This window comes from Trachypithecus francoisi, unplaced genomic scaffold (genome assembly GCF_009764315.1).
Source record: "Trachypithecus francoisi isolate TF-2019V2 unplaced genomic scaffold, Tfra_2.0 Lachesis_group10, whole genome shotgun sequence".
Lineage (NCBI taxonomy): Eukaryota > Metazoa > Chordata > Mammalia > Primates > Cercopithecidae > Trachypithecus > Trachypithecus francoisi.
This window is the reverse complement of record NW_022681455.1, coordinates 15,531,390-15,555,813: the sequence shown is the minus strand read 5'-3', so window position 1 is coordinate 15,555,813 and position 24,424 is coordinate 15,531,390. Positions and strand designations below refer to the sequence as shown.

Sequence of the window (24,424 nt, the reverse complement as noted above, 5' to 3'; positions counted from 1 at the left end):
GACAAACAGTGTTTAAACTAAGTCCTGTAGGATCGAAAGCCTAACTAAAATACAGCAGCTCCTTGTTTAACAAAAAAGTTACATCCCTGCAGAGACAGAATCTGTACTTCTGTACTAGTTAAATAGAAACTCTTAGAGTTTTTATTTTAAAGTGTGTTAGTATACACAAAGCAATATACTCTTCTAAACAATATAGTTGACCGGGCGCAGTGGCTCATGCCTGTAATCCCAGCACTTTGAGAGGGCAAGGCGGGCAATCACGAGGTTAGGAGATAGAGACCATCCTGGCCAACACGGTGAAACCCCGTCTCTACTAAAATTACAAAAATTAGCTAGGTGTGATGGCATGCACCTGCAGACCCAACTACTCGGGAGGCTGAGGCAGGAGAATCACTTGAACCCGGGAGGGCAGAGGATGCAGTGAGACGAGATCATGCCACTGCACGCCAGTCTGGCGACAGAGCGAAACTCCATCTTTTAAAAAAAAAAAAAAAAGAATATAGTTAATAAGGGATCTCAACACTAAACACTAGGGGGTCTCTCCCTAAGGTGAAGCTAAGACTAATGTATGAACAGCCACGATGTTATCTGCTCACCCCACCACTCTCGCCTGCTCCATTCAGGCAAACATCAAGTAGTACCAAGCTCAGCAGGGCAAATTTATACCACACACCACAGGGTCCTTCCCGTGACTCAGTAACTTCAAAAGAGGGAGTACCCATCCATTTCCACCTGCCTACAGACGGCTGTGGTAGGGCTGACAGAGAGCAAAGATATAAATCATCATTTGTGTATTTTAAAAACCCTCTGAAACACGTCAGAGAAGTCTCGAAAGGATGTGCATACTCACATGTAGCAATTCACGTGTCACATATACTGACAATGGCCACTAACATCTAACACACAGAGTACTGTTTGTACATCAGAATTATTTTTATTTATTTATTTATTTATTCGCTTATTTAATCTTTTTCGAGACAGAGTCTGGCTCTGTCCCCCTGGATGGAGTGTGATGGCGCGATCACAGCTAACTGCAACCTCCGTCTCCCAGACTCAAACGATCCTGTCATCTCCCCCTCCTATAGCTGGGACTACAGGCTCATGCCAACAGGCCCAGCTAATATTAGTTTTTTGGATTTTTTGGAAGAAATGGAGTTTCACCATATTGCCCACGCACGTCTCTTCAACTCCTGGACTCAAGCGACCGGCCCACCTCAGCCTCCCGAAGTGCTGGGGTTATAGGCGTGAGCCATTGCACCCAACCAACATACCAAAATTCTCTTCAAGAATTAATTTCTTCAGGTCACAAAACATCATCAGGCAGTTACTACTGTGATTCAAATACTTCAGATGAGAGAACTAAGGCCCAGACATATTATATTATATAACCTGTCCAACAGGTATTACACAAGACCCATTGATTTACACAAGTAAATGTTCAAGATACAATGATAAGTCACACAGCCTGGCCCCAGTCTATATACTCTTTATGCTGCACCATAGTCTCCATAAGACCCACTTAAGAATCACCATTCTCTTGAAATTTTTCTACCCTCTTTCCCCCACTCACCCACAGATAAAAATATAAACAGTTAATCTTGCTCTCTATTTTAGTGGCCAACTCAGATGATCTCTTTTTTGAATCGTATATTTCAGATCTCGTATTTACTTACATCTAAAAAAATGCCATCACCAAATTCATTGCACTTTGTCTTTTCATTCCTCAAACAAATCATCCTCATCTCCACAACCATCCTTCTGAAGAGTTTCTGACCACTAGTCCACACCCGAACAACCATACTCCGTCCATTCTGGTTTCTACACATACTGAGAGACTGATGCGGCAAACACACACTCTACAAGAAGAACTGAGTGGAATAAAAGGGCAACATGAGAGACACAGGCAGGGCCGCCTTCACATTCAGAACAGGATGAAAGTCTCTGTAACGGTTCCATTCTAAACAATATAAATTATAAACTATGTAAATATATCATTAAAAAAACAACCTCACCTCCCACAGTGATCAAAAGAAAAAGACAAACAACATCCAGAACTAAAAACAAGACTCGGCCTTCAGGGTCCAACCAGCACAGAATCTCTCCGGTCACCTTTTCTTGGGCTGCCCTTTCCACGAACGCAGCAGAGAGATTCTGAAGCGGGCTGGCTTTCCCTTTTGTCAACAGGCACCTCAGATGACCTTTCGATGGCTAGGTAAAAATATACCAGTTTTGGTTTTGACTTTTTTGTTGTTGTTGTTATAGTTGCCTCTATAAAGAAAAACTCTGAGGAAGAGAATCAGAAACGAGAAAACTCCAAAACCCTGAAGAACTCTGGACTCCACTGGTTTCTATCACTAAAAAGATCCCCAGTGTCAAGTAAAGGCACTGGCAGTAAATACAGCAATATCTGACTCAGGGGGTTTTCTGCAGAAAAATAACACTTAGTAAACACATGGATGTTTTAACTGAAGAATTAAAACATGTTATTAGCATCATCAGAAAAATGTAATTGCTTCAAGGTACAGGTTGGAAAAGTAGACTGGATAAGGCTGGAACTAAGGCTACCATCAGTCTTCATCATAGATTTTTATTTTCCGTAAGAATGAAGTCAAGCACATAAAATCCCTCTCAGTCTTCCCCTTTCCCCATCACCCTACTGTAGACAAAAGGCATATATTTTGCTGATGATTCTAAAATCATGCACAAAAAAGGATGTGTAGAGTAGGAGTAATTAAATGTACAAGAATAGCTAACTAGCAATTCATATCACTCTAAAAAATAGAAAATGCTCTTTCCAAAGCACTCCATAAATTACGACCCTGTCGTATGATTTGAATGTGGCCCCCCAAAGCTCAAATGTTGGAAACTTAAATCTCCAATCCAACAGTGCTGAGAGGGTGAGATCTTAAGAAGTGATTACATCATGAGGGATCTGCCCTCGTGAATGGAATAATGTCACTATCTAGGGAGTGGGTTTGTGATAAATGCAAGCTTAGACAGGCGTGGAGGCATATGACTGACTTAGTCCCAGCTACTCAGGAGTCTGCGGCACAAGGATCCCTTCAGCCCAGACATTAGAGAACACAGTAAGTTATGATCACACCACTACATTCCAGCCTGGGTAACAGAGCCAGCTACTTGGGAGGCTGAGGCAGGAGAATGGCGTGAACCCGGGAGGCGGAGCTCTTTAAAAACTAAACTTTAAAAAAAAAAAAAAACCAAGCTTAGCACTTTCTTCTGCTCTCTTGCCAAGTTATAATGCAGCAAGAAGGCTCTCGCCAGATGCAGTCCCTCAGTCTTTGAATACCAAGCCTCCAGAAATATAAGCCAATAAATTTCTGTATTTTTAAAGTTACCCAGTCTCAGCAATTCTGTTATAGCAACATGAAACAAACTACAACAATATGAATTTTTAAGAAACAGTATTTTCTCTTACAAAGTCTAAAGGCCAAAAGAGAATGTAAATGGTCAATCTTAAAAGTTCTTCCCCGCTGGGCACAGTGGCTCACACCTGTAATCCCAACACTTTGGGAGGCAGAGGTGGGTGGGTCACCTGAAGTAAGGAGTTTGAGACCAGCCTGATCAATATGGAGAAACCCTGCATCTACTAAAACTACAAAATTAGCCGGGCATGGTGGCACATGCCTGCAATCCCAGTTACTCGAAGGCTGAAGCAGGAGAATCCCTTGAACCCGGGAGGCAGAGTTTGCGGTGAGATCGCGCCATTGCACTCCAGCCTGGTCAACAAGAGTGAGGAGAGAAAAAAAAAAAAAAAAAAAACCTTTTCCCATGTATAATGTTTAGGAAATTTTAAACTCACAAGTAAAAATTAGCATCTGTTCAACAATCCACTAATGTTATTTTAAAATAGCCATTACAGATAGTTACTTTAGACTCCACTTCTCATCTTCAGAGTCAGCACATTCCATTACCCTATTAGAAAAGTTATTCTGTATGTGAGTTGAAGACAGGTTATGTATTACAGTTTCAACAGTATACTACCCAAGCTCTGGAAATTCAGGTCCCAAGTCATTTACTCTGCTTTTGAAGGCAGGGTTCATCCCAATCCACTAAATACTGAAGGATCAAAACAAAGGAGTGCTTTAAGGCCTTAAGTTTTAAGTTATCATTTTATGCTTGCTACATACCCTGCAACACCACAGGAAATGCATGCTCTGCCTGGGTGTGGTGGCTCACGCCTATAATCCCAGCACTTTCAGAGGTGAGTGGATCACTTGAGGCCGGGAGTTCAAGGCCAGCCTGGCCAACATGGCAAAACCCCGTCTCTACTAAAAATACAAAAATTAGCCAGGTATGGTGATATGTGCCTGTAATCCCAGCTACTCAGGAGGCTGAGGCATGAGAATCGCTTGAATCCAAGAGGCAAAGACTGCAGTGAGCTGAGATCGCACCACTGCACTCCAGCCTGGGTGACAGAGTAAGACTCTTGTCTCCCTCAACCCCCACAAAAAATACATGCATACCCTAATGACACTACGTATTTGAAGGCTACAAAATCTTTCTCCTATAATTAAGAGTGCCCCAGACCATCCTCAAAATCTACCCAAGCCTATCAAACCTTAATCCACATAAAACCTTGATAAGACCAAAACCAAGTTAGCAGGTTGCAACGAATCCTTAATTCAGTAAGATAATTGACACAAGAATAATTAAAAAGGATTTGCCATGGCTAAGTTTTCCTTCAGCCAACTCTGAAAAGAGTTTCTCTTTTCTACTACCCTAAAAAATTCCAGTTAAATGACTGCTTTGCACTCAGGTGCCACATGACACTGTGGTCTGATACAAAGAGAAAGCTAGCAGCACTATCTTCTGAGAGAATCACAATGAGTTAGGGACAGGGTCCCTCCTTAAGAATGAAGCCTACAACACACATCACTGCACCTGGATGCTGACCAGCCCTCAGACAGAAGTCAGGGTGACGGCCAGCCACACAGCTAAAGGAGTGGGTGCCCAGACTCAGAGATTTCTGCTCCCCAAATGGAGATGAAAGTTGATGCCAGATGCATGCCAGATGCCCAGGTTGGAGGCATGGATAATATTATCACACATTCCAATATGTTTACTGACACAATTTTTTACACATCCTTAAAATCACTCTCTTGTGATAATTCATGTTTTAAACTGGAATGGGGAATGTTTGTTATGGAATATCTGTAACATAATAGGTTCATCACTGAGACACTCTTTTTAAAGGAGTGACATACAAAGCTCAGCATATGGGAAGATCCTAACTATACTAATAATGACTCTTATGACATCTTCTAAGACAAAGTGCTGAGGATGAAGAGAAAATGAGAGAAGCATACAGATTCAATGTATTTAAAAGGCTATTTAAAAGACGACACCTCGTGATGGAGAAAATAAAGACTTTGAGCTATGCATCTCAAATTTCCGACCTGAAAACAGGAATTTAAAATACCTACACATGGCTAATCTTGTCCTTTTCTCTTAATTTTTCTACTCTGTTCTTCTTTAGATAGACACACGTAGATTGTTTCTGAAAAGTAAATTCTCCAGAATGAGTAGACACAGACGGCAGACAAGGGGTTTTTTTTTCTTTTCCTTCAATCTCTGAAACTAACAAATTCTAAGAAAAAGTCATGAAGCTAGTCATCCAGGTAAACATAAAGAGAACAAAGGGAAATATAAATTCTAAGAGGGAAAAAAAGGAAATAACAGGTATGAAGTACGGTAGATACTAGGCAAAGGGTTTCAAAAACACCCAAGTAAAATCATTATTATAAAATGTCACTGCCACTGTTTGACCATGAAACCACAAACTCTTATCAAACTACTAAAGCCAACTTCCTTACCAAACTATCTTAAGCTTATTTAGGAAAGCCACATAAAAATAACTGCTGTTCTAAGTTTTAAGCACCAATTCCACAGCTACTAACTTGGAACTTGGTTAAACAGCAAGGGATTAAAAATACACAGTGTAATTTCAGCTTTCTTGACAAGGAAAAAACGTCTCAGAAACACCACATTTACTTCTTCAAATTTTTAGAAAGATCTCTTTTCAGAAGTGGCAAAACATCACCTAATATATATATTCCTCAAGATGACGGCTGCTAAGAATCGATTAAAATGAACAGTTAAGACAGGCATTACAAGCTGGCAACTCTTTGGCTAACTGTGCCAGCAAGAACACGTGCTGTTCAGTCCAGAGTACTTTTTTTCCCCATTTTTGGTTATAATTATTAAACAACACTTAGAAAGCAGGACATTTGTTACGAAACCTCATAATTCTAGCTCCTCTACGAAAATCAAAAGATTGGGTGAGTGGGCTCCCATTATCATGTGGTGACACCTGGCACCTGAGCTTGCAGTCCCTGGTTGAAGGTGCCAATATTTGCAGCCGTGGGTACTAACCTTTTCCTCGACGGCCCTTCTTCAAAATCTGAAGAACTAACATCGTTGCTAGTGGAGGACACTTGGGATGCATCGTCCTTTTCATTCTCTGACTGTTCTGATGCTGGTCCTAATCCCTTAGACTGGTCATTACCAAGGAGCCCTACAGGTGAGAAAAGGGGACAAACACTTAAATACATCACATCAGGAGGCAGCACTTTACCACAGTCAACCCTACACAACGCTGGTGAAGACAGACAAGAATGTGGACACAAGAGAACGGAAAAGCACGTATCTCTTTTGAATGGGTGGAGAAAAGTAAAACCTCATTCTATTTGACACCTTTAAAGAGAGTGAAATGCCTAAGAGGGAAACAATTTCAGCAGTAAGAAATTCGACCAGAAATTTGGAGTTGTAATGCTATACTTGAGGATTCGTTTTTAAAGAGTACGTAAACATCTTTTGCGGCTAAAGGGTTGAAAGGAAGAAAGGAGTATCTGTTATCAAACTAGTCACTCTTGAAGTGGTAAACATTGACTCCACAGATACTGAAATCCTTTCTGGAATTGCCTGCAGGAACCAGTACCTGCCACACAAGAAAAGGCAGCCTTATCTTTGTAGCCACGTCTCAGATATTAACTAGAAATCCTACTCCACTTGTTTTCCTTCATAGCCATCTATAAGATTAGATTGTAACCAGATTTGCCTTTGATCATCTCAAAGGATAAGGATTCTCTATGATAGCAGATGCTAAGCAGGGGAGTCTTGGTGCCCATGGATGTGCTTTTAGTAACCAAAATGTGGAAAGAAGCTGCGGGCCCTTGGGGCGCTAAAAAGCAGCTGTATAGTAACTGATATGGAAGTATTTTAACCAGCAGTAAGGTCACACTATAGGGAAACAGGTGAATAAAAAAGCCTCAGAGTCCCTTACATCAATGCAGGTTCTGCCAACAAGAAGCTTCCAGTGATACTCATGTCCACACCGACTAGACCCGCTGTCCACTGTCTAGCCACCACCCTCGAAGGCAACCAGAGCTGAGCGGTAACAGCACTGCTAGCACAGCATCTGCAGTTTTATGGTGCTTGATCTTGAAGCCAAAAATATAGAGTGGCCCCTTGACTTTTGCTCTTCTAGTCCTTCCACCAATTTTATGCACACTTCATTCCTCTGTATTAAGTCTTTTTGACTGAAGTATCTCAGAAAGTGACTTCTGTTAATTGTACTAAACACTACGTAGAACACAGTGTTCTAAGTATTTGATTAAAAAAATATATAAACATTCTGAATGAACATAGTACACATCAACAAAGCCCTGGGACCTAGCTTGTTTCTGCTTGCATTTCCCCAGTTATCTATTTTTACATCATTTCAGAGTATGAGTGATAACATAAGGTTGAAAATAAAACACATAGTTATTTACTTCAACAAAGGAGGCTTTAAGAGTTGTGACTACAATACAGAAATAGAAACGTATAAAATCCCCCAAAGAAAATGCTGGGAGTTTGCACTGTGAGGGCAAAAGGAGACAACTGTATGGAAATCTAAGAATCCAAGGATAAAAGCGTGGCCAGTGTTTCAGAGACTGAATCCATGTTCTCCATTACAGTAGGCACTAGTCATGTGCAACTACTGAGCACCTGAAATATGCCTAGTGTGGAAGAGGAAATAAATTTTAATTTTACTTAATTGTAATTTAATATCAGAACGTAACATGTCATTGATAATGTTATATTAATTGTGGAAATATTTTGGGTTAGATTAAATCAAATATATTAACATTGATTTCACCTACTTTTGAGTGTGACTACAGAAACTAAAATTACGTATGTAGTGTAAATAGTATCTTTACTGATAGGCACTAAGTTAGAGCACATTAGAAGTGTCACTGTGCGAGTGGGGTATCCCCTCCCCCACCCAATTAGGATACAGACGACATTTAACTGAGATGAGAGTTGGCCAAGGAAGATATTTATCTTATCTGTAAAAAGCGAAGATGGATAAATTATCACAGAGAAAACGGATAGAAAACTGAAAATAAAAATGCTGGTTAAAGACCCAGATGTAAAATTTAGAAGGAAAAAAAGAGGATGGACATCGTACATATGTATCGTCTTGGTTGAGTTCAAATTTTTCTTTTTGCTTTTAAGACAGGGTCTCACTCTGTTGCCCAGGCTGGAGGGCAGTGGCACAATCATAGCTTACTGCAGACTTGACCTCCTGGGCTCAAGAAATCCTCCTGCCTCAGTTGAGACTGCAGACACATGTATAACATAATGGAGAATAAAGCACAGAAAGCAAAAAAAGGGATCAATTCTGAATTTATCCATCCATTTGCTTAACAAATACCATATGCCAGGGCACTGGGGATACAGGTTAATCAAAACCTAAAATTAAGAGAGACAAACACAGACATATGTATCACTCAGTAGTAAGTGAAGAAAAGAAAGTGCTGGAGAGGATAGTAAGTGAGCCAATGGAACCAGCCGGCAAGCTTGCAATACCAAAACAAGAACAAGAAAGTTGGGATTTGCAGTAAGCCTGAAAACAGGTAGTGGTGATGGACGAAGAGGACAAGGAGGAAGAAGAGCTATACTGGTATCAAAAAGAAACTAAACAAGGACTAGGCACAGCTCAGGAAGACTGGGAAAGGCTCCTATACCCTTTGGTACATATCAGCAGCTGAAGTCTTAGCTGAATAAGAGGTGAATGCATGAAAGAATGACTGAACAAATGATTTAGCGTGGACTACTGTGAGAAAGTTAAGCTTTGTGTTGACAGCTTTGCTGTCAAAAGAATCTGGATGACTGTAAAGAGAAGTGCTTCTCAAACTTGAGCATGCATGTGAATCACCCCCCAAGTGTCCCCTGTTCTAACACATTCCCAGGTGACACTGATGCTGCTTTGGCTGCTCTGGGGTGTGTTTTTTTTTTTTTGGCGGCGGGGGGGGGGGGGGACGACTGGGGTGGAGGGACAAGGTCTTACTCTGTCACCCATGCTAGAGTGCAGTGACATGCTCACAACAGCCTCAGCCTCCTAGGCTCAAGCAGTCCTCCTATCTCAGCCTCGAGACTGGCTGGGACTACAAGTGTGCACCACCACGCCCCACTAATTTTTTTTTCTTTTTTTTTTTTAAATACATGGGGTCTTGCTTTGTTGCCAAGGCTGGTCTCAAACTCCTGGGTTCAAGTAATCCTCTCCTGTTTCTACCTCCCAAAGTGTTGGAATTACAGGAGTGAAAACCACACATGGCCTCATGTACCTTTTACCAATAATTTTGAAGAAAAAAAAAAAAAAGACGCTTGCCTGCAAAATGTCACAGAGTTACAAGAATCAGCTAACGTGGCAAACAGAGACTCAAAGTAACAGGTTGGAAAAATGTGCATGTCTAAGAAGCATAAATGTAAAGAGACGTATAATACTCTCCCCAACTACCCTCTCACCCTGCAAATCAATTGCCTAAGTAAAAATTAGGGGTAATTTTACGAAGAGATTTTAAACATGAAAAATACCTAGGAATATTAAACGATTCTATGTGCACAAAATGCAAAACAGATAAGGCTACTCTGAGAAGGCATGACTGAGCAAAAAGAAATCAAAGTACTGACTCCATTGTTCCAGGCCCTCATCAAACTAAATCTCCAGAGAACTCCGAGTTTTCCGCCGTTCTGAGGATTGCAATGAGTATCTGAACTAGAGGACACATGGGCTTGTCCTGAATCACATTCTCTTTCCAGATTCATAAAATGGGTCCCATACATAAGGAACTGCCTTTATACAAACTAAAGGGCCATAGGTTTTTTTATTGTGTGTTCTGTTTTTGTTGTTGTTGTTTTCCCCTTGAGACAGAGTCTCACTCTGTCACAAGGCTGCAGTGCAGTGTCACAATCTTGGCTCACTACAACCTCCGCCTCCTGGGTTCAAGCGATACTCCTGCCTCAGCCTCTTGAGTAGCTGAGACTACAGGCGTTTGCTACCATGCTCAGCTAATGTTTGTATTTTTAGTAGACAGGGTTTCACCACGACGGCCAGGATGGTCTTGATCTCTTGAACTTGTGACCCGCCTGCCTCAGCCTCCCAAAGTGCTAGGATTACATACATGAGCCACCGCGCCTGGCCAGGATCATAGATTTTACTGGCCCTTATGAAGGCGTAAGACTGATTTTGTTCTGCACATGATCAACTTTTGCAATCTGAGTACTTCCATTCTGTATATATCAGTCCAGAAAACATTTACATTTATTTATAGTCAGACAGCCTACATGGTTGAATAAACCTGGGCTTTTTATCTACCCCCCCCCCCCCCCCCCCCCCACCAACTGCCCCAATCAATCTCCACTGTACTGGCTACAACATTTCATTTTGAATGTTTAAAGCCCAGTTATACAGCCTGCCCAATCCAGGAAGGCCAGGTCAGCAAGACGGAATACGATGCCACAGGGCAACAGAGTCATTATTACAACATTAGCCAAGCTAATGTGCTGCCTTTTCTTTCCCCTAACAAAGCCCTACCACCAATTGTTAAAATTATTATTTTTAGTCAACGAGAAATAATGAAATGGCATCCCCTCCTTCACACACTCAAACCGTTTTTATTTTTCCAACCCCCTCCCCCACCCCAACCAATACAAACCTTTGTTGGGGAGAGGAGGTTAAACAGGGGAAATTGAATGAATGGCCCAAAGATTCAGTCTATCCCATTAGCATTTGTTCTCCTCTATTAATATTCAGTAGGTTGAACTTAAATTAAACCATGTCTATTGTCTTTCACAAAAGCAATAAATATGAGCTGAAAATTGTAAATCATTGCAGTAAAGGCGGCTTGGTTACTGTGCCTGCAACCTCAGCTAGTCACCATCAGCTGACGGGAGAAGTGCGTCTGGGATCCAAGACCATTTAGCCACAAGGCAGTGTCCATTTGTGCAGCCGAGAACTCTAAAGAAATTGAACACAACAGAACCCTGCCATCAGCAGCTCTGCACCCTCAGGAGCTTTTCACCCCATCTCCCAAATTAGCAAGAAATGAAAAGACCGCACAAAACAATACAACAAAACAGGATTCTTTCTGAGTCTGGAACAGCAGCATCAAAATGGAATAGGAATTCCTGTTGTTCTCGGAAACTGGAGATACTAGTGTATGGCCATCTCCCTCTTGCTTTATATGATGGGTGTTGGGAAAACTGAAACACAAATTAGGCCAAAGATTCTTTTAGCTGAAGGAACTTCGAAAGCAACCAACGAGAACAACAGATTTCGGAACACAAATGTATGGACAGAAGACAATTCTTTTCTAATATCTGAAAAAAAGGCGGGGGAGGGGGGACTAGAGCATGTAGCCTGTATCATTTTATGATGTTTTAGACACAAAGAAGTTTTACCGGTCCTCTCTCAATAGCTACACATACATGACAATAGAAAACCAAAGGAAAAGCCAATGGCTCTATTTCACAAAAGCAATGCCAAAAGAAGGGTTAAAAAGAAAGGAAAAACAAGGAGGGCTTTGAGGCTGTTCCAGGGCTTCTAAAACATCTGGAGCACACCAAAGTCATTAGCATATTAGGGTGAGTCAATGTATGTAGCTTTGTTGTAGAAAAGATGCACAAAAGGTAATTCTGTATCATAGAGCCAATGCCGTCTGTCACCCTGTCACTGTAAGACAAGGTTATCACATTACATATCAAACAGTCAAGCATCCAAAGAGAGCTTTCATTTTCAGCAGTAATTTGTGTGTGTGTGTGTGTGTGTGTGTGTGTGTGTGTGTGTTTGCAGCACTTTAAGTTGATAGAAAAATTATAAAAGCAGCCCCTATGGCTGAGGTAGGGCCCTCTCTGAGGTCATCAGAATGCATAGTTTGCTGCCATTGATAGTGAAAAATAAATGTTATGTTCACTCAGGTTTTGCAAAGAGAAAAAAAAATGAATTGCGTTTTAAGCAGGGTAGGCATTCCGATGCCAGGGCAGATCTGGCTTTGCGCCTGCTTGGCATGGTCAGTATGAACATGGAGTTTGCCCACCACTGTACACATGCAGGTCAATATGTGAAGCTTCCAGTGGAGCACAGAGCTCCAGGGAGAGGGGCGAGCAGGGCACAGGGTCTGCAGAGCACAGCCCAGGCTTGTCCACTGACATGCTCACCAGATCAACACACTGGTGTGGCTGAGAACAAATGCCAGTCACGAGGCAGGATGTCGGTGGCACACTTGTGGTCAACGAGGCGCAAATGAAAGTGGTTTCATACCTCGGCTTATGGAAAATAATGATCCCTTTCCCTCATGAGACCAGCCCCTGAGCCGACTAGGGCTCCCCTTTGTCTACTATCAAATCAGCTATGGAGATTTCCCATTCCAGTCAAGACAAGACAATCTAAAAACACCCCACCCATCACCCCTTAAAACAGTCCTAAGATTTGGAGGCAGGGATGGGGAGGATGAATACGTGGACACAGGGAACATATTTTTGTTACATTTAACCCCTGCAAAAAACAGATGTAAATACTGATTTGTAAATCAACAATCTCACAAGAGCTCTCTCACCACCACCAGAATCTATACCTTGACACACCTTCAACAATCTATACCTCTTTTGCATGCACAATTTTTTGAGAAAGTGTTAGATACTAAGACCTGACATGGTGGTCATTATTAACATGGAAAAGTTGGGTCACTGGGTAGATAAGAAAAATGCCTGACTCTATCCTTTTTTTCCTATTTCAGAACCAAGTAAATGACTACCTTTGGGAAAGATGGGACCCTGGGCCCCAGAAGGCAATAAATGCCTTGAGCTACAAAGAACAAGCCTAGCAGACATGTCCTATTTCCTCAGAGGAAGAGGTAAGCAGAACACTGCTACTACTAGAATGGGCCCTATTCTGGCTATCTAGACCCCAAATGATTGAGAACCACCCACCAAAAGACAAAAGATCTCCCCTTCACACATCCTAACCAACAATCCCAGGGGGACAGAAAACACTGCTCACTAAGAGGCTCCAACGAAAATAAATAAAAATAGACAAGGCTGACAGTTTAACTTTATTCAACACAAAATCTCTCACAAAAACAAAGAGCCGTAATCTTCAGGAAAGATTTCCCAATCAGCCCAGAAGCTATTTAAACTATGATGATCACCACTGTGAACATAATGTACTGCTCATTTTGGCACAACTCCCTTTTACTTCTTTGGGGCAAGGGCTCATCCTGCCTATTCTCTTCCCCTCTTCACTCCTTCTTCATCCTTAATATGACCTTTATAACAATCAGAACAAGTGCAGAACCTAGAATAATAATAATGACTGAATTATAAACACCCACGATGCTCTACAATCAGCAGTTCTAGTTTTGTGTCCAATGCCATGGCTACTCCATCCCAGGCCGTAACTGCTCTGGGTCCACACTTCATCTCAACGCCCTTTTAATTTTACACTGACAACACAGTCAAACACACACCCACCAGACACCCTAGTTATAAATACCCACCAAAACATAAACCCCTGGAATCCCCTAGGATATGCAACTCGAGCTTCCATCAGCTCAAGAAAAGAATTCCACACCACAGAGGGCCCACAACTGACCACCTCCAAGGTCAAAAGCCGCCTACAGAAGGGAACTGACTCAAGGCAACAGTGGACTTAGGCTGGTGTGTAACCATGAGCGGCAGAACAATGGCATCACGCAGAGTAAGGGAACTCAGTCACAAGAAGGAGACAGCAATACAAGGGCATTTTTTTTTTTTTTTTGAGAATTTTTTCTAAGACAGATAAATGAGCCCAACATGTAGAAAGTCTTGTGTTCAGATAAACTGACAGGCCCAAATCTGATTTCTCATCTCACAGAATTTGCACTCCTCAAAGGGAGATGTCCATGAACACAGCACGTTCACAGATAGCTAATGATACTCTTCTGCCTTCAAGTAATTACAAGTGTGTATGTATTTAGGTCTCTAAAGCTTCCTATCATCTTTACCCCACAAATGTAAGGTACCAAAAGAAACCAGCTATCCAATTTGAGCCAGGCTCTCCAATGATAGGCAAAGCTGCTGCTTTTACTCAATCGACAAGTGCCATAAAGTTATCGGTTTGTGTACTAATCTGTAATGATAAACAGGCAAAGCTCCACAAACTTTGTGTCCTGATTGACACCACAATTTGTACATAAATAAACAGCCACACCCTTTGCCCTGAAACCTCTCTGGGCTGCCTTCATTCCCTAGGATAAAAGGAATCTCTTGGAAGTTCTAAGTTCTGTTTTCTTTGTAGCATGACTTGGAGGGACAGCAGTTACCCAGTTTCCTTATTACCTCACTCACATATCAAGAAATCAGCTGCCCTCCCACTTTTCAGAGGAATATATTCAGAAAGGATTAAGTAGTCCATTCAAAGTAAAAAAACAAAAAACCTGCTGACAACAAATAACTTTAGAAAGGCCTACTGCCTAGCAGAGAAGCATTCTTTCCACTACTGAAATATAATGCATGAAAGCAGTACAGAAAGCATCACTATAGGAATGTGGCTATGGAATCTGCTAAGATTTGAGGCACCAAACATTGAAGGTTCCTCAAAATCATCTGTGTTTACAGACAGTAATACAGACAGGAATTAATGCACGAAATTTGGGAGAAGAATCAAGAGCACTAGAAGTTTAAAGCTTTTAGGTCTCAATCTAGAATCACTTCAGATCTCAGGATCTATTTGCATGCCTCAGTTTCCTCCATCTTTCAAGGAAAGAAGATGGAGGTAGAAAAAGAAAGGATTAATGGAAATGAAAGCAAACATGCTGTTTATGAAGGAAACCAGAGCTATGGTGAGGATGAACTAATTAACTTTAATCAAACATTTATTTTTAAATGCTGGGAAATGATCTAATAAATTAGAAATAAAATAAAAGGGACCAGCTATAGCTGGATGGCATTCAGTCTCCAGAGAAATGTCTAAATTCATACAAGCCTGACTGAAACTGCAGATTTGGCCAAAATGGTCAACAGAGCTTAATGCTTTAAGAGCGACATTAATTCTCTCTTGTAAATTTCCACAGTGCCTTTGCAGGAGCCACCATTGCCCCTAGGGAGGATATCAAAGCTAAAAGAATATTAATATTAAGCAAATCGCAACACTTTTTACACAGTCTCTCATATATATATATAGCACCTTGCCATCCACAATGGATTTAATCAGGACCCCAGCAGGGAAACCCACAAAGGCCTATGTCTCCAACAAAAGCCACACCAGCCTGAAACAAACCTAGAGCTATTTGGTTTGTCTTTTATTTATAGGAACAGACCTTCTATCCCAGGTTCCTCAAGATAAGCCACCAAAAACTGCACCTGACAGACCCGTGGAGCAGCCATCCTCAGAGCCGGATCATTGCAGAGAGACAGAGAGGAAGAAGGACAGAGGGAGGGAGGGAGGAAGAGCGCAGTGAGGCAGGCTCCGGAGCACTTGTCAACAATCCTCCCCTGTACGTAATAAGCAAGCGGCAGTGCAGATTCCGCGCGGCAATAGGACGGCCAGAACAGCAATGGGGCCGAGGGGGAGGGGAGGCAGCCAGGAGAGAAGGTTATTTATGTGCATGGGAGGGAATCGAACACCAAAGAGGAGGGGTCTCCGGCTGGCTCCCCCCACCCTGATAAATTAAAATGAGAAAAAGGAAAAGAGCCACTAGCTTTTCATCCTGCCATTTCCCCAACCTGCAATGCAGACAAATCCGAAGTATAGAATTTCTGACATATGGGGGGGAGGGGGACATTCACAGTTTAATTGTGCACACTTTTGTGTCCCCAGCCGGTCAGATGCCCCCACCCCATTGCCAAGCACACCCCACCCCCAAGGACAGCGGGCTCCAGGGCGCAGTTTCAATGGCATCCCTTTTTAATATCATAATCTGTGTCATTCAGCACTTGCCTTTTATTTATTTTTATTTGTTTTTTTGGCTGGGAAACCTGGGCAGCTCTCCAGACAGACTGCAGAAATCTCCTTCCACATGCTCCTCCCTCCAGCCCGCCCTCCCCCTTCCTCCAATTCCAGCTTCCAGGGAGCCTCATTACTTATGAAGTGACCGCATGGGCCACCGCCACCCCCACCAACACCACAGGGCCACCCCTCCCCCTGCCCTGCGCAGGCCCCTCCCTGAGGCACATAAATTGATCTAATCTAATCAAACAGAAGCTGTTTTCTCTCATTGTTTCTTGAGGATCTTTCACAGAACCGGCTCTGTGGTCTGGCAGCTGCTGGGAGGGGTGAAAAAGGCAGGAGTCCAACTGAGGGCTGGCCAGCTCCCTGGCCTCAGACAACTGGAGTACACATCTCCTTTCATATGTTATAGCTTTTTGATTTTTAAAGTCAATTCTCTTGAAGCCTTTGAACTTCAACCAGCAATGATAATGTCCAAAACACATGCTCTCAACACTACCACACGCTTCTCTTCATGCCCTTCCAAGGGGAGGAAGACGGTGGCCAAGCCCACATAGCACTGGAAGTTTTCCTGAGATGCATTCAGAGGAACTGGAAACATGCCTTACTAATACTTCCAGCTTCTTGTTTCCTAGTTGTTGAACCATCTAACTAGGCCCTTCTGGGTTCCCATACTACACACCCAGTAACTTATTTATACCTCACAAAAACTCTGAAGGTAGATATCAACTTTGCTCAGGAGTGAAGTCACCCAGGCTAGCAAGTAATCAAGGCCAACTGGATATTCTCTCCACAATGGCCAACTCTTGTTTTGTAAATCATTAAAGCTCATGTACATGCCAGAACTTCTTACATCAAAAATATATAAACATCAATATATATATACATATACATATACATATACAAACACGCACACACACAGAGACATCAGGAAGGTAGAATATGGTCCTCCTTAGTGTCTAGTTGATATCCACCACTTTAAAATCAGGATTATACATAGGGCCTCAGAGATACTCTACTACAATTCCCCCACGTAATAGATGATGAAGCTGTGGCTAAAAACAAGTTTGTCTCTTAGCAAAGGTCACAGAGCTAGCTCCTATGTCTCAACAGACAGAAGGCTATCCGAGAAGCCAGTGGCACTGGGGAAGAAGGGGTGGGGTAACCTCAATATACAATTCCCTACAGAACACAGAGGGCTGGAAAAGAGTTGCTCTCCAATAGTTCCCAGGGGAGCCCCCAGGGTGAGCCCCCACAGCAGACCCTTATTTAGTGCTCTACAGTGCAGCGTGTTCCTGTTAACAGGGAACAAGTGTTTGGCATGCATCCCACTGCAGCATAAGTCATACAGAATCAATTAAAGGACATTCAGGGGATGACTATTTGGCCTTTTTCTCCTCTTCCTTCTACTGGGACACGTCTTTTGGCTCCTTCAGTGATCAACAGCACCCAAAGCACAGAACTGGAAAGGAGACCTGAAGCAGATATTCTTATGAATGCTAATTCTTAGCAAGGTTAGTAAGAAAAGTAGAAACCCTGAGACATAAACAGTTGGCCAGAAATGAAGTTTCAGAATCATGTATGATTAGTGGTTTTCCTGAACACCCCCAGTTCTGTCACTCAAACACTGAGAGTGCACACAGGTATCAGCAGTAATAAACACTATCTGCCCCTTCCCTATCTCCACTGCTTCCTTCTCTTCTAGTCAACTAAAGAGAAACAGGTATTTAAATTTTAAGAAATAAGAAAAGCCTAACCATCATCATTACTTCCTGATCATGCAGGCAATATTTCCTAAAATACAGTACATGCAAGTCAGTCCTGTGCCTGTCCGCCGGGAAGGAGACTTAACAAAACTCTCCGATGAGAATACCCGTAAGTTTTAGCCTGTTTAGATGAAATGTTGGTCCCCTACTAAAGAAGAAACATGCAAACTACCATATTAGACTTACAGCATCCTCTGGAAGGCCAAGAATAACACTAAGAAATATGTTCCGTTTAGGAATAACAACACAACTTGCAATACTTAAAGATAAGAAAGAGGAGAGGGCTGAAAGACTGGGGAAGAACTTTTCTTTGCTCCATCCATGTTCATTAATAGGACGAAGGCACCACCATCTAAGTTTCAATAGTGGAATATCAGAGCAAGTCATAAATCTTAAACGAAAGTCCTCTGGACAATCAGTCCACTCTAATTTTGAAGGATATAAAGAGTATCTGTGAACCCGCAGCCAAACCCAACTACTCAAACATAAACTAAAGCCTTGCCTATGTGCTAATTTTTTTATATTATAACATAAACATATATAAATAGCACTTTGTTTCACTGCATTTGATTATAAACTTTACAAAACAGTTCCAATGGGACTTGGGCTTTTTCCAACTCAACATCAAGTTACTAAGATCTATCCACAACCTTGCTTATATCTCTTGCCTACCGATTTTTCATTATTATACAAATGGAGTAGTTATACTACTACACAACTGATGAATGGTGGGTATTCCACCATGATTCTCATGTCCAAGGGCATCTAAGGTGCTTCTAGTTTATTGCTATCATGAACCATGCTGCAAGTCCTCTCTGCAAGTCTCCTGGAAATCATGAACTAGATAGAGTTTCTCTTAGATATTTAGGACTGGAAGTGGTAGATATCCTTGGATATGCAAATGTTCAAATTTACAAGTTGAATGGCAAATCAGTTTCCAAAGCAGGTGTCAACTTTTGATTTTGCACCAGTAATGTTACCACTGTAATCTCAAAATGTTTAAAGACCTTCTATAACATGTCACAAGAGAGACCTCTAATTCAGGAGAAGTCAGAATTTTCAGAAGGGATCTCATATTCACAGAAATTCTATGCAGCCAACTAGGTTCATGGCTGCCATCCACCTAATTATCACCTCAACCCCAGGACCAATCCAGTTGGTGCCTAGGTATTTCAGTACCATACAACTAATAATTTCCCCAAAACTACTAATCACAAAGGAGGGGTAGGATGGTGTGGATTATCGTGTGATAGAAGAGAGTACAAGGTTATGGTGCCAGATAATTTCACATAATACAGAATTTTAATGGTCACACAGCATTAGCCATGTATTTGTAATGATACTTCTGTATTATCTGGATGAAATTATGTAGTACTGACCATATCACACAGGGTGTGATAGAAGTCAATGCAGAAAGGTGATCTACTGTGCTAATATTTGACTTTCAAAAACATTAAAGTGTGGGCATTCTATGGTAGCAGTATAGTAATAATAAATATTACTTGTTGGAATTTTATTTAAATAAAAGTTAATACGCTGGCACTATACCAACCAGAATTAGGTACACACAGAGTCTGGCTTGAACGCTTTCCAAGAAAGCTTGGTAATTCCTGAAACACCAACAGTGCTGAACTCTGCCAACATGACAAGGCCACACTGTACAATTATAAAATAATACCAATAATTACAAGAACATAGTAGGGTGACCTGGACTGGGTGACAGTATGCAAACTTGTGAAACTAACTGGGTTGTTAATACTACAATTAATGTACTCGTTCAAATTCAGACAACACTGTAGCCCTCCTTATCTGCGTTTTACATTTCCAAGCTTTCAGTCAGCCGTGGTCAACCAAGGTCTGAGAATATTAAATTTTAAAATCCCCAAAATAAACAATTCATAAGTTTTAAATTGCACACCATTTCGTGTAGCATGCTGAAACCTTGAACTATCCTGCCCAGGACGTGAATGATCTGCACTGTACAGTATTTATGTATAGGAAAAAAACACAGCACATATAGGGTTTGGTAATAACGACAGTTTCAGGCTTCCACTGAGGGTACTGAAATGTATCACCTGTGGATATGGGAGGACTACTGCATTCTCCATGAATTTTTTAAATTAAAAAATATTGACTTATTTGATAAACATCTTGCACCAAACACCTTAGTGGATCACAGCACATACAGCTATGATTAAGAATGATTAAGAAAAATCATAAGACTTCTCTCTGCCTCAGCTTCCTTGCCTGTTAAATGGAAATAAGGACAACACTGGTTGGGGGCATTAATTACACAAGTAAAGGGTTTGTGAAACACTGTAAACATATAGGACTATCTACATGCATTCATAAGCTTCTATGGTAATAAAATACCCAAATTTTGGTTCAATATATATTGTTGGCTTTTTGGTTGGAAAAAGAAACACATAATAAAATGTACTTAACATATTTGAAGGTGATCCAGTTAATGAATTTTAAAAGGTGAACACAGAAATAATACCAAGTCAAACAAGATGATCAACCTTTTTCAGAATATTTTGAAAACATTACTTAATAGTATAAAGTAAAATTGAACCAGAATCACAAAAAAAGCTGTTTACCTACTTAGGAATAGTGAAGAAAGGAAAACTGTATATTAAAAGCGCTGAGGCCAGGCACAGTGGCTCACGCCTATAATCCCAACACTTACGGAGGCCAAGGCAGGCGGATCACAAGGTCAGGAGATCGAGACCATCCTGGCCAACATGGTGAAACCTTGTCTCTACTTAAATACAAACAATTAGCCAAGCATGGTGGTGCATGCCTGTAGTCCCAGCTACTCGGGAGGCTGAGGCAGGGGAATCACTTGAAGTCAAGAGGCGGACACTGCAGTGAGCTGAGATCTCGCCACTGCACTCCAGCCTGGCAACAGAGTGAGAATCAGTCTCAAAAAAGGACTGGGAGTGGTGGCTCACACCTGGAATCCCAGCACTTTGGGAGGCTGATGTGGGCAGATCACCTGAGTTGGGAGTTAGAGACTAGCCTGACCAATATGGAGAAATCCCATCTCTACTAAAAATACAAAATTAGGCCGAGCATGGTGGCTCACACCTGTAATCCCAGCACTTTGGGAGGCCCAGGCAGGCGGATCACATGGTCAGGAGATTGAGATCATGCTGGCTAACATGATGAAACCTCATCTCTACTAAAAATACAAAAAATCAGCTGGGCAAGGTGGCGTGTGCCTGTAGTCCCAACTACTCAGGACTCCTGGAGGTTGCAGTGAGCCGAGATCACACCATTGCACTCCAGCCTGGGCAACAAGAGCAAAAATTCCATCCCCTCCACCCAAAAAAAAAGCATTGAAACAAAAGGCTGATAGGTCAAAACTGAAGAGTGAGTAATCACCTTTTCAAATTTCTGACTCTGACAAAAGTAGTACTCTCGTGTGCTGCTAGTGTGATTAACTGATAAAATCTTTCAAAAGAGCAACTTGGAAATGGAGGCTAACAAATCTGTAATCTGGTAATTTCTAGAAATTAATACTAACAAACCAATAACAGAAGCAACGATTTGCTTCTAATAATTAGTTTGTTGGTTAATACAACAAATTAACGTCAGAAGCGAAAATTTAAATGTAGCTTGTTTTAATTATTTTGTCTTTGGTTTAAATTCTATGTCCATTTCAAAAAAAAAGAATTCTTCTACATCGGTTTCCTGAGCCATGCAATAGACCAATCAGCAATGCTTTGGTTCTGAATTACTGCATGAAGCCACTGGGGTAGCTGGGTTGAGTCCTACATGTGCCGCAGCTGACACATTCTCTGTATTACTTCACCCTTGGAGCTTTAAGGCCTCTGCACATGCTGTTCCCTTTTCTGACTATTCTCTCCTCTGCCTAGAGAGCGTCTGCTCCTCTTTCCATTTGACAGGTGCTATTCCAATATAATTTCAAAAGGCACGAAGGTAACATTTACTCAACTGTCATGTTCCTTCAAGAAGAAGATTTAGTCTTGATCATCTTTTGTTTTGTTTTGTTTTGTTTTGAGCCAGGGTCTTGCTCTGTGTCCCAGGCTGCAGTCCAGTAGCGCGATCTAGGTTCACTACAGCGTCGACCTTCCGGGCTCAACCAATCCTCCCACTTCCGCCTCCCAAGTAGCTGTACTACATACAGGGAGGCGCCACCACACCCAGCTAATTTTTTATATTTTTTGTGGAGATGGTGTTTCACTATATTGCCCAGGCCTGAAGCGATCCTCCCGAGGCACCCCAGCCTCACAAAGTGCTGGGATTATGAGCGTGAGCCACTGCATTGGCCTTGCTCATCTCAATAACCCTCACAATGCTGCAATGCATTTATGCTTTTGAAGAGTAAGCGGTGTCTCAGGGCCAATCCAGGGCTGCGTAAGCCTGAGGTGCTCTTATCTGGGAAGCCCCACGCTACATACAATGCACCTAACATTCAACATTCTCTGGGAAAGGCAAATGTGTCAAAAAAACTCTTCATCTCTTTATGTTTGAAATTATTAGACTAGAAATAGCTCATATAATTTACAATGAATTATGTATCTCAACACTCACTGATTAAAATGAGAAATTCCTAGGAAGTAGAAAACCTCATCTTCAGATTCTGAGATGAAATATAATTTCACGAGCACTGAATATAACACGCAGAAATCTACATATATGATGTTTTCTAGATATTTAGGTCTTTATTAATTTCAATTTTCCCATTTTTGTTTCTTTGTTTGCAGGCTGATTTTGTTTCTGTAACTAAAGCAGTTTTGTGTCTTTCTCAAAATGCGTGCCTTTTATATCCTGCTAACATAACCTCATTCTGTTACTAAACATTTAAATAAATGTCAAAACTACCTAGAATCCTCCTCCTCTTATTTACTCAGTGAAATCATCCAAGTCCCAATATACCAGTAATCACTGTTAACAATTTCGTGTATATTCTTCCTGGCATTTTCCTTAAAAGCTTCATATATCATGGAGAAGACCAGAAATAACCCAAGTGCTGTGATAAATATGGAACACCATTTCTGGTATTCTCTCCAGTGGCAATCTTTACAGTTTTCTGAAATCTTGAATTTTTCCACAATTCAGATGACTTTCTTTAGTAATATGCTGAAAGGATATTTTAAAATTTACATGGTATCACAGGGAAACTGGCTGTATCAACAGCACAGAAGTAGAGTCAATCACAAGAGAATTACTCAATGATGGAAATGAGATGGAGCTACCAACATTACTTACATGGAGCTAAGGGAAAACCTAGATAAGGTAAATGACAAAGGCAGACAAAGATAATTTTGTACTCAGGAATAAATTGCTAGGTTGTAGTTTATTATATTCTCAATATAGTGGCATGGATACCATGGGAAAACATATTCTAACATTGCCCAAAAGACTAAAAGGCATTTGAGTAAAATATCAATTTTTTTTTAACTTTGTCAGAACTGTCTACATAATACACCATGAGGATAGTTGAAAGAAAACCCAGGAAGACTTCCTGCTAAAAGCAAGAACAAACAGAGCATAGGGATACAGGGGAAGAATTTCACCACCATTTCATGATTATCCTGTCTCTATGGCGACATTAACTTGATTCGCATGCCTTTTTAATTTTACATTAACCAAAACCAAATCAAATACAAAATTCAGTCTGTTGGCCAGCCATGGTGGCTCACGCCTACAATCCCAGCACTTTGGGAGGCCGAGGTGGGCAGATCACTTGAGGTCAGGAGTTCGAGACCAGTCTGGCCAACATGGTGAAACCGCATCTCTACCACAAATACAAAAATTAGCTGGTCGTGATGGTGGGCGCCTGTAACCCCCACTACTGGGGAGGCTGAGGCATGAGAATTGCCTGAACCTAGGAGGTGGAGGTTACAATGAGCGAAGATCGTACCACTGCACTCCAGCAGCCTGGGCAACGAAACGAGACCCTGTCTCAAAAAAAAAAAAAAGTCTCTCAATCACGACAGCAAAGCTCCAAAAGTTCAAGCAGCACAGGCAGCTAGTGGCTACTATATATATAGGACAACACAGACACATAATGTTTCCAACATCACACAAAGTTCTGCTGGGTAGTAATGACCTATACTGCTGACCATGCTGACCAACATGTCTGCCGCCATGTCTGCAGCAGTCCCTCATCCCTCTGCTGTCCCCTGTTACAAGTTTAGAACCCCCTCCTCACCACCTCCCCCATACACTGGGCAAGTCAGACAGAAGGTGAATCCTTTTCAGGGGGCAAATGCAGCAGCAGGCTGACAAATCACCTTAAATTCAGTAGCAGATGGCTCGAGGTGGTAATCAGTCTAGCTTGCAGGGGAGGGGAGAAGGGGAAATAGAGACTGGAACTGTTAAAGAGCCACAGGCTTATTCAGAAAACTAAAAACAA

At 41.6% G+C, this 24,424-nt stretch overlaps 1 protein-coding gene across 4 annotated transcripts in view; it reads right to left on the bottom strand.

Annotated features, from left to right (window-relative positions):
* Positions 1-24,424, bottom strand: part of JARID2 (jumonji and AT-rich interaction domain containing 2) — a 279,574-nt gene that overhangs the window by 104,912 nt on the left and 150,238 nt on the right. For 2 of the 4 annotated variants that reach the window (XM_033216291.1, XM_033216294.1), the window contains exon 3: positions 6,394-6,535. The exons of 1 other annotated variant lie outside the window; for it this stretch is intronic. In XM_033216291.1, the coding sequence (XP_033072182.1) occupies positions 6,394-6,535 (142 nt within the window). Of the gene's footprint in view, positions 1-6,393; positions 6,536-15,641; positions 15,825-24,424 lie in introns of those variants that run through there. One more of the 4 variants, XM_033216292.1, reaches the window with a different exon arrangement.